The sequence below is a fragment of the Cyprinodon variegatus genome, unplaced genomic scaffold (assembly GCF_000732505.1).
Source record: "Cyprinodon variegatus isolate N-32 unplaced genomic scaffold, C_variegatus-1.0 Scaffold163, whole genome shotgun sequence".
NCBI lineage: Eukaryota > Metazoa > Chordata > Actinopteri > Cyprinodontiformes > Cyprinodontidae > Cyprinodon > Cyprinodon variegatus.
Window position 1 is genome coordinate 1233500 of NW_015150616.1, and position 12514 is coordinate 1246013.

Consider the following 12514-nt stretch of genomic DNA (forward strand, 5'->3'; position numbering starts at 1 on the left):
AGAAGGGATGTTTTTTTGTGGGTTCTATTTGACTGCTCCCTCCCAGCAGCTCAAAGACAAGTTAGTGGAGTTGTAGATATTGTGGAATATGACTTTATAAGTTTATTACAGTCTATAAAAATGTGTGATTGATTTAGTATCATTAAAAAACATTAAGGCAATGTTACGTAAGTCTGGGCCTATTCTGTGTTGTCGTCAGGAGCTCCAGAGCAGCATCTTGTCTCTTTCAACTAAAATCCTGGTGGGTTGTGATGAAGTATTGGAGACCCTGCAGCAGGTGACCACAGCTTTGATTAACAGTGACATATCTGACAGAGAGACCAGGTGAGCTGACTTCATTTTTATGTAGAAATGCGCCTGTCAAAATGTTTTATCCAATACTACTTTCTCTAAATAAAATATTTTAAGAAGTGATGAGAACAATGTGTAGAATAGAATATGAGGAACAGAGGTTATGTGCTGTAACACAGTGTTTTACTATTCTTTTAGACAATATCATTATATAGTTGACTTTCACTCCCTCTGTGGTATCATCAGTTAGCAATTGGCATAACTAAATGTCCCTCTTCATCTGTATGGGTTGTATAGAATACAGATCTTTACATTGAATTATGTTTCCTAAAGGACGTTAACATTGATTTCTCAGCATGCTTCTTGAAATCCACGTGCTGTAGGTTAATCAGGAACTTTAAGCTTCTGGTTATCCCTTTCCCATTGACTTCTTTAGATATTGAGGCAAACGTTTCTACTCATATTTTTTGAAAATTATCTACTTTTAAAAAGCTGGTTAAATTTCTGGGCTTTTTAAGTCTCCACTTTAAAAAACAAACAAACCAAAAATACTTCCTCATTTGTAAAATGGATAAGACTGAATATTTATTGTAAAGTAGCAGCTTCCACCCCGAAGACTATTGTTACAGCATGATATGGTAGTACTTGTATATTGTCATTATTTATTGGAAAAATTTCACATTTGAGTTCTAACCTCAGCAGTCAGTCTCCCAGTGAATTTCTTCTGTTATAGATTGTAACAATTAACAGAACCTTAACCTTTCACTCTTTTTTTGTTTAGCATGTAGCTTAGCTAAGAGTGTACCTATTTTTGATCAGTATTTTTTTGTAACGGGTTGTAAAATGTTTTTACTTGGTTGTATAATTACAATACCCCTTCTCTCCCTGTGTTGTTCAGGTTGAAGGGCTTGGAGCAAGTAACCAAGGCAACAATGCTTGGGCACCTTTTACCTGTGCTACTCACCTCCCTGATGCATCCCACCTTGCAGACTCTCACCCTGGCTGATGCTCTCATGCCTCAGTTGGTGCAGTTAGTACTTTATACCAGCCAGGTTAGTTTGGCCAATATTATAGAGTTATTTCATTAGATGGCGAAAGGGGGAGGATAAGCACAAATCCATGCTCACCTTTTTTGTATTTCTTTTGTTTTGTAATAGACTGCCTTGCTGCTTAAGACTCAGTCTCTCCTTTTCATTGAGGATCCTCTACCTGTAGGTGGCTCTCTTGCTCAGGGAGCAAAGGCATGTGCTGCTGATGACAAGTGAGTTTCCCCATGCAGAGGAATAAGTAGAAAAATAATGAGCATTACTCAGTTTCTTTCTGTGTATATTACCACTTTAATACAACCAGTTTTTTTTTTCTATTCAGCAGCATATTCACATTACCGTGCAAATATTCATAACCCCTGAACCTCTTTTCAGTTTGCCACATTACAACCCAAATTGACCACAGTTTTTATTTTAGGATGTTAGGTGGTATACTAACAGAGGGTAGCTAATAGTTTTGAAATTGAAGGCAACGACACCTGGCTGTCCAAATTTACTGGGAAAAAAACCTCCAATGTTTAACCAAAGATTGTCACAAACCAAAAAATCATGGAATAATATGCAAAATGCCATGTGTTTAAAAAAACCCCACCATTATCATCATTTGTGTCCTTGAAACAAGAATCCTTGATGAACGAGAAGAGGCAGGTTTCTTGACTGGACTAAAGATCCCTGCTCCGTGGGCTGCTGGGAAAACGGTAGAGACGATGCATCCTGTGAGGGATAATTACAAGTTTAAAGAGACCGTTCACATCCCTGGAGCCCGCTGCCTGTACCTGCGCTTCGATGCTCGCTGTTCCTCGCAGTATGACTATGACAAGGTAATACCTCTTTATAGCTGTAATATTTCTCATTCTTTGTGTCTTCTTCACAGATTCTAAGCCATTTCTTACTCTGTATGTTGTTCTGTATTTTAGCTGGTTATCTATGCTGGTCCTAACACCAACAGCCGTAAAGTCACAGAGTACGGAGGAAACACTCTGGGGTATGGGAGTCGCAGTGTCTTAGGAACAGGATGGCCCAAGGATCTTGTAAAGGTAAATAATAATGATAATTAAAATCTTAAATATGTGACACATACATGTTCTCATCAGGTGTTTGTCCTACATAGGTTGAAGGAGATACTGTTACATTTTCCTTTGAAATGAGAAGTGGACGTGAACATAACACTCCTGATAAAGCCATGTGGGGGTTCGCCTGTACAGTCAGAGCTCAGGTAACAGCTGGAAGTGCTTGACTTCCATATTCCCAGCTGGTTGGAAATGCTGGCAGTGCAAAAGTCATTCCTGATCATTTGTTTTGTTAACAGGAGTCATCTGAGGATGTCTCTGGAGGCCTTCCATTTCTCGCAGACCTTGCATTGGGTCTGTCAGTGCTAGCTTGCTCAATGCTCCGCATTCTTTACAACGGCCCAGAGGTGACAAGGGAAGAGGAAGCTTGTCAGGATTTGTTATGCTCAAAGCTTTTACAAAGGTGATGCAGCTAAATGAAAATCCATTTATTGACTAGTAATTATATAAGGAATATTTGACCTTATATGAAGTTATATGGTTAAACAGAGCAGAATTATTGTCTACAAAGATAATATGCTGACAGGCATTTCTTTTCATTTAGATGCCAATGGCAGGTGGAAACAAATGGTGCCATTTCGCCTGCTCTCACGCCAAGTCCCTCACCACTGCCACTCACTATAGAGGAGGACCGGGAGTTTACCTACCCCTCTGATGTGCTCATTCCTCCTCCAGGCCTCATGCCTGGGTCCTACTTTGATTTGCCTCGTATCCGCCTTCCTCCGGGGATCATGAGCAGGCTGAGGGAGGTCTCTGGAAGGGCTCGACCCCAGTTCCGCCCCAGCATTAAGTAAGGGAGTCATTCCAACACATGAAGAGGATGATTGGGTTAAATTCTTATTGAATAGCAGTAAGTTTACAGTATTTTCCAGACTATAAGGCATTAGGTTTTTTCCACACTCTGAACCATGCAGCTTATAAGGGGGAGTGTTGGCCTAGTGGTTCGAGCAGTGCGCTTGTGCTCTAAGAAGGTTGCAAATACCCGGTTTAATCCCCACAGCCTGCACTCCGGGTTCCTAACCAAGACCCTTAACCCTCGATTGCTCCCCGGGCGCCGCACAGTGGCAGCCCCTGGGGATGGGTTAAATGCAGAGGTAACTTTCTCCAATATGAGAAAGTTCAATTATTCTTATAATTTTTATTATAAGAAAGTACAGCTTTCCTGTTGATTTTTCCTAATTGCCAGTGGGGGAAGTCAAAGTTGGAAATGAAAGACTATGGGGATAATTTTCATTTAGCACAGCATGCTAGCAGCAGTCACGACGAGGGCTTAATGTCCTAAATTCACACATTTTTCCCATTAATTTGCTGCAATTAAAGCTGCCGAGTGAATGAAGAGAATGAGCTCAACTCCTGCTGAGCTGAAATAAAGAGCTGACGAAGCCCCATCTTTGAGTAGAAGCTCTTACTGCTGTGAGCCAACAGAGCTAACGGGAGCTAGCATTTTTTCTTCATCCCTACTCCAGGGGCTTAATGTAGAGCTCCCCCTACACGTTTGGTGAGGGATAGTTCATTAGATATCAGCGGCTTATAACCTGGTGTTGTTAAAAAAATAGTGGGTGTGGCTTATAGTGAGGTGCCCTCTATAGTCCGGAAAATACGTTTAATTTTTTTTCCCTCAACTAACTTTTTTCCCCCCTTTACGTTGTTGTACATTAGGGAGGTGATCCGGCCAGATGTCCTAGAAGAGGTCATTGTATCCTGTGTCATTAAACATCTGAGTCTAGTGGATGGTCTCCAGTCACTTGTGAACTATCAATATCGTGAAGATCACACTGAGGAGTATGACCTGGTCTGTAAGATTATGGCTGAGACCTTTAAGAAGATCAATGCAATGGAGCGTCAGCTGCAGGTGAGCCAAAGATTGGAAATTACTCAGCCTTATTAGTTTTTATGTTTACTGCTCAAAACAACCTGCAGTTAAACAATTTATTTAGAAATATTATTGGGATAAAGTTGATCAGATGCTGGGACAAGAAAAGGAAAATAATATCTTATGAACAACTCTTAAAAAAAGAAAATTATGCCAACTGTGGTTGATTAAGACTTCCTTTGCTTTCAGAGTGTTGCAGAATTGGAACAGAAGTGGCAGAATGAGGTAGAGGAGGCTCAGCAAGGAAAACTGGAGAATAACACTCCTTTCTTTCATGACTATCACTTCTTTGAGGTATCATGCACCATGTTATGCCATGCATATTTTAAGCTATTAGAAAGAAAATCGTGATTGTTTATTTCAAAGCTGCTAAAGTTGTATTTTTCCTGCTAGAACAAAATGAAGGAACTGGAATTACTCTGCTCACTGAAGGAGGTACCATTCGACTTCAGTGATCTAGAGAATGTTGTTCTGGCATTGAGGTCAGTAAAAAATGATAGTTTAAGACTATGCTTTTATATAAGGAGGACTAAAGTAGCATAATGCAATGAAATCACACACATCATGCTTACTCCCCTCTAAAATTTCCATATATACTTCCCATTTAGGGTGTAATTAACTCACATCATCAATGGTAGTTATCCTAACACTAAATACATGTAATATAAACGCATGAGATAACTGGATTTTTGGTCTAAGTTATACATTAGACGAGTGGTGATACAAAAAAGAAATTAAGAACTGAGGAAAAAACACAAACACAAATAAAGATCAAAAGCAAGATGATTTTAGGGTTTAGGACCAAAAAAACTGTAGAAAAAAAAATCATATACATTTATTTTTATATTGGGGAATGTTGTGATATGACATGAGTTTACAAACAAACCATTAATAAAAAGTCTTCATGTCTTTACTCTTCGTGTTCTTAGCTACCATAAATTGTAGATTCAGAGTAATTTATTTATTCATCTCAGCATCTTCTCTTTTTATCCTTTAATTGATATCTTACCACGCTATTAACCTCTAAACCTTATACAGCATGTTACATTACACAACGATGACGGGCACAGAGAGGCTTAATGGATAATTATTGAATAATGGACTACTGCTTATTGCTGCTTTTTAAAAATATTACATAGATGGATGTTTCCATAAATTAGCCATGTATTGCTTTGCTCTAAATGCTTTACTGACTGAGAATATGAATTAATTGCAAAGAAACATAAAATCTGTATCTTGTATTGTAAATCTAAAGTTTAAGAAGCGTGTAAATAATTGATACAATTTAGAAAAATACTTTTTTATTGAAATTATTATTTAAGAGTGTGAATAGAAGTAAAGCCTTGATTTTATCTGTGGGCTTTACCCTTTAGAGTCAGTAGGAGGAGTTATCTGTGGTTTAATCAAGCTTAAGTTCTGAAGTGAACTTACTGTGGAGTGTGACTAAGTGTGATCGGGTCCATTTAAATAACCAAAATTACTGCAGCTAAAACAGTCTTAAATCTTAATTCCCTAATTAGTGAACAAAGTATTCTACTTTAAGAAACATTGAGAAAAAGAATGTACATTTCTTTCTGTATGTTATATTAAGATGTTGATATAAGATGTTGAAGTGTTTTATATCAAGTTAATTGAAGGTATTTATTTATGATCATTGTGAGTCCTGCACTGACACCTTTTTTTTTTTTCTTCTTGCACACATAGAGAGAAGTTCTTCCAGGAGGTAAACAACACGCTCATCAGGGGCATGGTCCCACTGGCTAAAACCAAAATGCTTGTAAAAAGTCTGATGAACCGCTCCGAGCTACTTCTCCATGTCACCATCGCTCCACACTGCAGAAGCCTAACCACCACACCAGCTGGGACACCAGGTCCAGGTAGTCCACTACTTTTTTTTTTTTATCTATGTATGTTCTTTTGATCCTCTGGAAGTCATTATTTACTGACACCAAGCGGTGCTGTTTTTGTGACAGCGTCCAAGTCTGTATCAGATGCCAAGACGGTGATTCCTTTGGTTAAGCAGCCGGTCTTTTTACGCAGCATGTCTGCTCCCTCTGACCTGGAAATGATTGCAAACCAAGACTTGGAGTTTAATCATGCTCAACAAAGGTTTGATTTTTTTTCAGGCTATTACAATTGATACAAACATTAATTAAAAGACTGCAGGTTGAGTGTTTTACTTCAACTATTTGCAGAAGGCGCCACCACCCGACTAGTCATCGGAGCAGCTCGTTTACTCTGCTGCAGTCTCTGGCTATTGAAGATGGCAGAGACAAGCCGACTTACAGTGTACTGCTGGGACAACTGTTTGCTTTCATCGGAACCACACCTGATCAGGCTGTAAGTGTCGTCAATTTATCGATTATCCCTCACCTGCCTGTTTGAAATGTTTTTTGCTGGATTCATGTGGTGAATTCGGGTGCGTAATGTTTCCCTGTCTGGGGTGTGCTTCAGTGGCGCGGTGGTTAGCGCACGACCCATGTACCCAGGCCTTAGTCCTTGACGTGGCCGACCCGGGTTCGAATCGGACCTGTGGTCCTTTGTTGCATATCTCTCCCCCTCTCTCATACCCCCTTTCCTGTCTGCCTACTGTTGAAAAAAATGAGCTACCAGTGCTGTAAAAACTTCAAAAATAAAAAGTTTCCCTGTCTGGTTCAATAGGTGTCAAGCAGCAGTTTCCTGTCTGCTGCACAGACGCGCTGGAGACGAGGCAGCACACGAAAGCAGGCGCTTGTTCATATGAGAGAGCTCCTAACTGCTGCAGTCAGAGTGGGCGGGGTAACTCATCTGGTAGGACCTGTTACCATGGTGCTGCAAGGAGGCCCAAGGTAAGAAAAGATGACCAGCCAAGTTCTATCTTATTTCTGAAGCTGTTTTATGTGTTTATATGTCTATCATCTGTTCAGGATTGAGGAGCTGACCTGTGGTGGGATGGTTGAGCAGGTGCAGGAAGCTTTTGGAGAGACCATGACCTCTGTAGTGTCATTATGTGCTCGCTACCCTATTGCTTGTGCCAACAGTATTGGCTTGCTTTGCACAATTCCCTATACCAGGCAAGTCAATCAACTTTGCAGCATCAGGCTAAGACATGAATACATCAGTTTTGATGAACTAATCTGGTATTATAGGAGTGAGGAGCAGTGCCTTGTTCGGAGCGGCCTCGTCCAGCTCATGGATAAACTTTGCAGTTTAAGTGGTCAAAGAGAATGCAGCTCAAATGAGAAGCAGACCAAAAAGCAGAAAGTGGCCACCATGGCCTGGGCTGCTTTTCAGGTGCTGGCCAACCGGTGCATCGAGTGGGAGAAAGTGGAAGGTTTGTGATCTGCTAACAGGCAAACCTGATTCTATCGCTGTGGTTAGCTATGAAAGGTCAACTCATTCGATTTGTCTCTAAAAGGTGGTTCAACAGATGCGGTTCATTCTGGTCTGGCAAGGCAGGTTTCCAGCCTGCTGACCAATCATCTGGCCAGAGCAACAGAGTGCTGTGGGAATCAGGCAGCTGGCAATGATGCCTTACAGGATGTTCTCAGTCTGCTCAATGATCTCTCCAGGTAAAGCTAAAGCTCTTTTTGCATATCTTTAATTCATCTTCCTTCCATATACCTATACGTTTCTTTGTTTTTATCACAGGAGCCACATAGGGAAAGCTATTCTTAGCCAGCCTGCCTGTGTTTCTAAGCTCCTATCCTTGCTGCTTGATCAGAGACCCTCTCCAAAGCTAGTACTCATCATCTTGCAGCTGTGCCGAGCCGCACTGCCTCTCATGAGTGTTGAGGACTGTGGTAATGTAGCCCTGCCGTCATGGAGTTACTCGATCAATACCCTGGATGCTGAGCAGCAGGATGCCAGTGACCCAGCTTCACGTATTGCTGCCTTGCTACTGGCTAAGCTGGCAGATTATGTAGTACCAGGTTTGTATCTACGGCCAAGGAGGAAAAAAAAAATGTGTCCCTCCTTTTTTGTACATTACTCTTGAGGTAAATTTTTCCTTTCTTGTCTCAGGTTGTCAGACACTCCTCTCCCCCAGCTCCTCTGAACCAGATACCAGTCTGTCCCGGGCAAGCTCTAAAGGAGCTCTCAAGACGGATGATATCGGGGAGGAGGCAGAAGCAGTAGATGGAAAGCTGTCGATTTTCATCCACAAAAGAGAAGATCAGTCGTCCCATGAGGTTTTACAGCCACTTCTTAGGTACTATTCATCTTACCAGTTGATTTATATTTTTGTTGCCATTATTAATGTCAGTTTCTCTCAGTTAAACATGTTTTCACTCACTCCAATTTGTAGCAGCTCTGAGGGTCGACCATTTCGGCTTGGCACTGGGGCAAATATGGAAAAGGTGGTGAAGATGGACAGAGACATGACAAAGGCAAGTGTTTTGGTTTAAGCTAAATAAAATAAGATATTATAAACTTGGAAATAAACTCCATCGGTTTCAGCAACAACACACTGGAAAAAATCGGAATATAGATAAGTACTTTTTTCTAAAATAAGTGCGTTTGTTCTTGGATTGAGGAGGTAAAAGTGACATTTTGCCAATGGAACAAGACAATTTACACTTAATATAAGAAAACGTAATTGCATTGTCTTATTTCAAGCACATGTTATCTACTTATCTTTAAGAGTAAAAAAACTAATTCCATTGGCAAACTCATTTACCTACTCAAATTAAGGCTAAATACACTTAATTTAAGAACTTTTTGCTTATTTCTAGATCGTTTTTCCAGTGCAATGTTTTACTTGGTATAGTGGAGGATTTTCTTTTTCTGGATGGATCATCAAAATAAGTGCTCCTCCTAATTTTCAATCATTCTGGTTATATGTTTATGTAAGGCGGTTCTACGTGCTTGTCTCCATTTTCACTACCGGTGAAGAGTCTGACATAGTGGAAAAATTGCAAATCTTCTTTTAGAAAGTAATCTTGTATGAACGATGCAACTGCAACTGCCTCTCGGAAGCAGGTACAGGGTTGTGCATGTGCATTTTTGTGCAGGCTTCCCTTCCCCTTGGTCCAGCTTCCTTATCTCTGATGGGATGGGGCATCCCTTTAGTATGATCATGCCCTCACCATGTGTCCCCATCGGTATGGTGTGTTGAGGACGATGTTCAGAGTTAGATTTTTAGAACTCAGAATTAGTATTTTTTTGCCAGCGTGACAATCAGTATAGTGATATCTGCTAGATTTCCAACTGGACCATACCCTTTTCATTTTCAGCTGGTTGATTAAGCAGTGCTCTTGTTAAATGTTAAAATGTTTTTGTTTTATAGCTTAAGCTTTTATAGCTTGAAGGTCCTCCTGACATTTCTGCTGCTTTCCTTGTTCTTGATGATGCTTTTTGTCAACTAATGTTCTCCTAGAACCCTATTAAGCCTTTATAGTCAGTGGATTATACTGAGATCAAATTACACACCAGTGAACCTTATTTACTAGGTACTTGTGAACACAAATGGGTTTACTAGCTCCTATTTGGAGGTATTAGAGTAAAGAGAGCTCATACAAATGTAAGCCAAAACATTACTTTTTTTTTTTTTTTTTATCTAAACCACATACTAATCTATTTTCCAGTAATACGTTTCTTTGTTTTGGTCTATCACAGATACTTCCAATAAACTGCAATGAAGATTGTGATTTCAACATGATAAAATTAGTTTAATTATTCAGAATCAGACATTCTGATACTTGGACAGAGCACTTAATACATTTAAAAATGTCACATATCTTTTATCAAAATTAGTTTTCTTGTTGCTTATCAACCTATTTTATATTCTATTTTTTGTAGAGTGGAAGCTGTGAAGTCATCACCGAAGAGGCATCTGCTGCCCTGAGGAAGGCTAACAAGTGGGCTCAGTCTGGCCTGATAGTGAGTGTTGGTCCACCTGTGGAGGCTACGGCTCAGGAGGCTGCAGGGGGCATTACGACCGGTGACAAGAAGAAAACTGCACAGACTGCTGTTTGTAGGGACAGGAATGCTGAATTGGCCAGGTGCTGTTTATTTACTGTAGTGATGCAATATATGAAGAGTTCAATGTTAGGAATGTGCAGAAAAACAAAAATAATTTTGGAATCAAGTTTGTGACAGTTTTTGATTTAAACTGAGGTTTTACTTTTCTTCTTACTGCCCAAAATAGGTCAGATCCTGTCCGGCCATTCATCAGCGGTCACGTTGCCAACAGCATGGCTGCTGAGGTTATTGCTCTGCTGCATAGTCTGCTGACCGCTCCAGAATCCAACACTGCACAGATCTGGACTAGTACTGTTGAAAAAGTAAACTTACTCATCCCTATTTTTTCATTAATAGTTTCCATGATTCATATTGGTACTGAAAGCTACACTTTGTGGATAATTCTAATTATATGATCTTCAGTTACTCTTACTGGGGTTTAGTTATTTATTGATTTTTTTTTTTTTTCCTAAGAAATCATTCCTGTTATGCTTTTTGTTTTTTTTCCTCTTTATTAGGTTCTTTCCCGAGCGCTGATGTTTATTCCACAGCTGGGGAAGTATGCTGAGAGCATTTTGGAAAATGGTAGCAGCAGTGGCAGAAGACTAGCGAAACTGCAGGCCATTGGAAGACAAGCTGTTGCTGCACTGTGTGCACTTGGGGGCTTCAAGGAGACAATTAAGATTGGTTCTGAAGTCCAGGTCAGTAAGGCAGTCAAAGGGCTATTTTTGTTTTTCATTGTATCTCTTGTGTTGTTCTGCTTCTGTCTTTATAAACAATACCTTCACTGTTACCTACTACATTAGTAGTAATGACTAAAAGCATATTTAATGTCATTCTTCTTTTCTATAGGTGGTAGGTAAAGGAGTTATGGGAAGTGTGGGCATAGTTATGTCCATAAATGAGCAGGAGGGCATTGCTACTGTCAAATTTCCTTCCTGTGAGTACAGGAGAGCCTGCAAAGCCTCAGACATCCTTACAGTACCGATATCACGTCTCTGCACTCCCAGATCTGAGGTAAGTCTCAATGCTGTTCATTATAATACATCAAATACCAAACAGATTATCTCTTATCTTGCTTTTCCCTGTTTCTTGTCCCTACCAGGCACTCCCCATCTATAAGCTCTCCATTACAGAAAAGGTGGTTCAAGCAGTGCAGTCTATGCTTCTGCCACAGGAGGGCAGTCTCTCCATACATACATCGCTACCAGCTACAGGAGATGGCTCCAGTCCAGTAATGGCTGCAGTACGCTTGCTGGCTGAAATCAGGACTAGGTCAGGAAGCTCTATTATAGTTCATAAAAAATCATAGCAAAATAAAGTGGATGTAAAGTTTCCTTTTGAATTTATTGGACTTCATATATACATACATCTATATTACACTTGTGCTTGAAAGTTTATATATTTATGAAGCCTGATGGAGCTCCTGAACTAAAATTTTGTTGAGAACTTTGAGGCAATCACTGAAATCAGGTGTTTCCTGAAATGTTCAGTCAGACTTCTGCACCTGTCAAAGGAACAGAAGGTATGATGGTTCACTGTTCATGAGCAAGGTACTTTAATGGATCAGTTTGTTTTTACCTCCACCAAGGACGTTATGTTTTTACTTGAGTTTAGTTTGTGTGTTTGTTTATTTCCTGAATTTTTGACTGTCTGTATACAAGGTAAATTGAAAAGTTATGAACAGATTTTAATAACATTTTTAACACTAGTGAACCTCAGTCCAAGGAACAATTCATTAAATTATGGTGATGATCCACATCATAATCCAAATGCAGGAATTTTTCAAAAGATTCTTTAACATTATTTGGCGGAACAAGCAATTCCCCCCCAAACCAAATAGTGGCAGCAGTGACTATTGACAGCTTCAGCTTCGGACTCCAAAAACTCCACAGGTATCATAGTGAAGACAAAAACACAGGAAAGGTGAGCCATGCATCGCTCAAAGTCCCGATCTGCTGATCAAAGAAGAGAGCAAAGTGAATGAAGATGGTGAGAGCAGAAAAGAGACCAGAGGCTGCAGTTGTGCCTTATTTAGAAACTTATGAAAAGTAAGGCTGTTGTTACCAAAGGTGAACCTCGCACTAAGGAACAAAATTTGGTAATGATCCACAACAGTTTTAGTCATGGGCGTAGGTTTGCATAGGGACCATAGGGACATGTCCCTACCAAAATTTTGGACGGACCTATTTGTCCCTACCAATAATTGGATGTGAACAACATGTTTATAATTTACTATACAGCAGGCGCTTCTTTTCCTCTTGCAGCTTCTCTGCCTGGTAGCTGCAGCTGCC

General features: G+C 40.1%; 1 protein-coding gene across 2 annotated transcripts in view; it reads left to right on the forward strand.

Annotated features, from left to right (window-relative positions):
- Positions 1-12514, forward strand: part of hectd4 (HECT domain containing E3 ubiquitin protein ligase 4) — a 47845-nt gene that overhangs the window by 14095 nt on the left and 21236 nt on the right. For both annotated transcript variants that reach the window (XM_015378052.1, XM_015378053.1), the window contains exons 18-43: positions 200-324; positions 1190-1343; positions 1449-1552; positions 1960-2158; positions 2255-2374; positions 2449-2553; positions 2647-2810; positions 2952-3197; positions 4067-4259; positions 4470-4574; positions 4674-4762; positions 5985-6157; positions 6254-6389; positions 6476-6620; positions 6942-7108; positions 7187-7333; positions 7409-7593; positions 7678-7831; positions 7911-8191; positions 8283-8469; positions 8566-8647; positions 10059-10261; positions 10408-10543; positions 10739-10921; positions 11073-11237; positions 11326-11495. In XM_015378052.1, the coding sequence (XP_015233538.1) occupies positions 200-324; positions 1190-1343; positions 1449-1552; positions 1960-2158; positions 2255-2374; positions 2449-2553; positions 2647-2810; positions 2952-3197; positions 4067-4259; positions 4470-4574; positions 4674-4762; positions 5985-6157; positions 6254-6389; positions 6476-6620; positions 6942-7108; positions 7187-7333; positions 7409-7593; positions 7678-7831; positions 7911-8191; positions 8283-8469; positions 8566-8647; positions 10059-10261; positions 10408-10543; positions 10739-10921; positions 11073-11237; positions 11326-11495 (4118 nt within the window). The remainder of the gene's footprint in view (positions 1-199; positions 325-1189; positions 1344-1448; positions 1553-1959; positions 2159-2254; positions 2375-2448; positions 2554-2646; positions 2811-2951; positions 3198-4066; positions 4260-4469; positions 4575-4673; positions 4763-5984; positions 6158-6253; positions 6390-6475; positions 6621-6941; positions 7109-7186; positions 7334-7408; positions 7594-7677; positions 7832-7910; positions 8192-8282; positions 8470-8565; positions 8648-10058; positions 10262-10407; positions 10544-10738; positions 10922-11072; positions 11238-11325; positions 11496-12514) is intronic.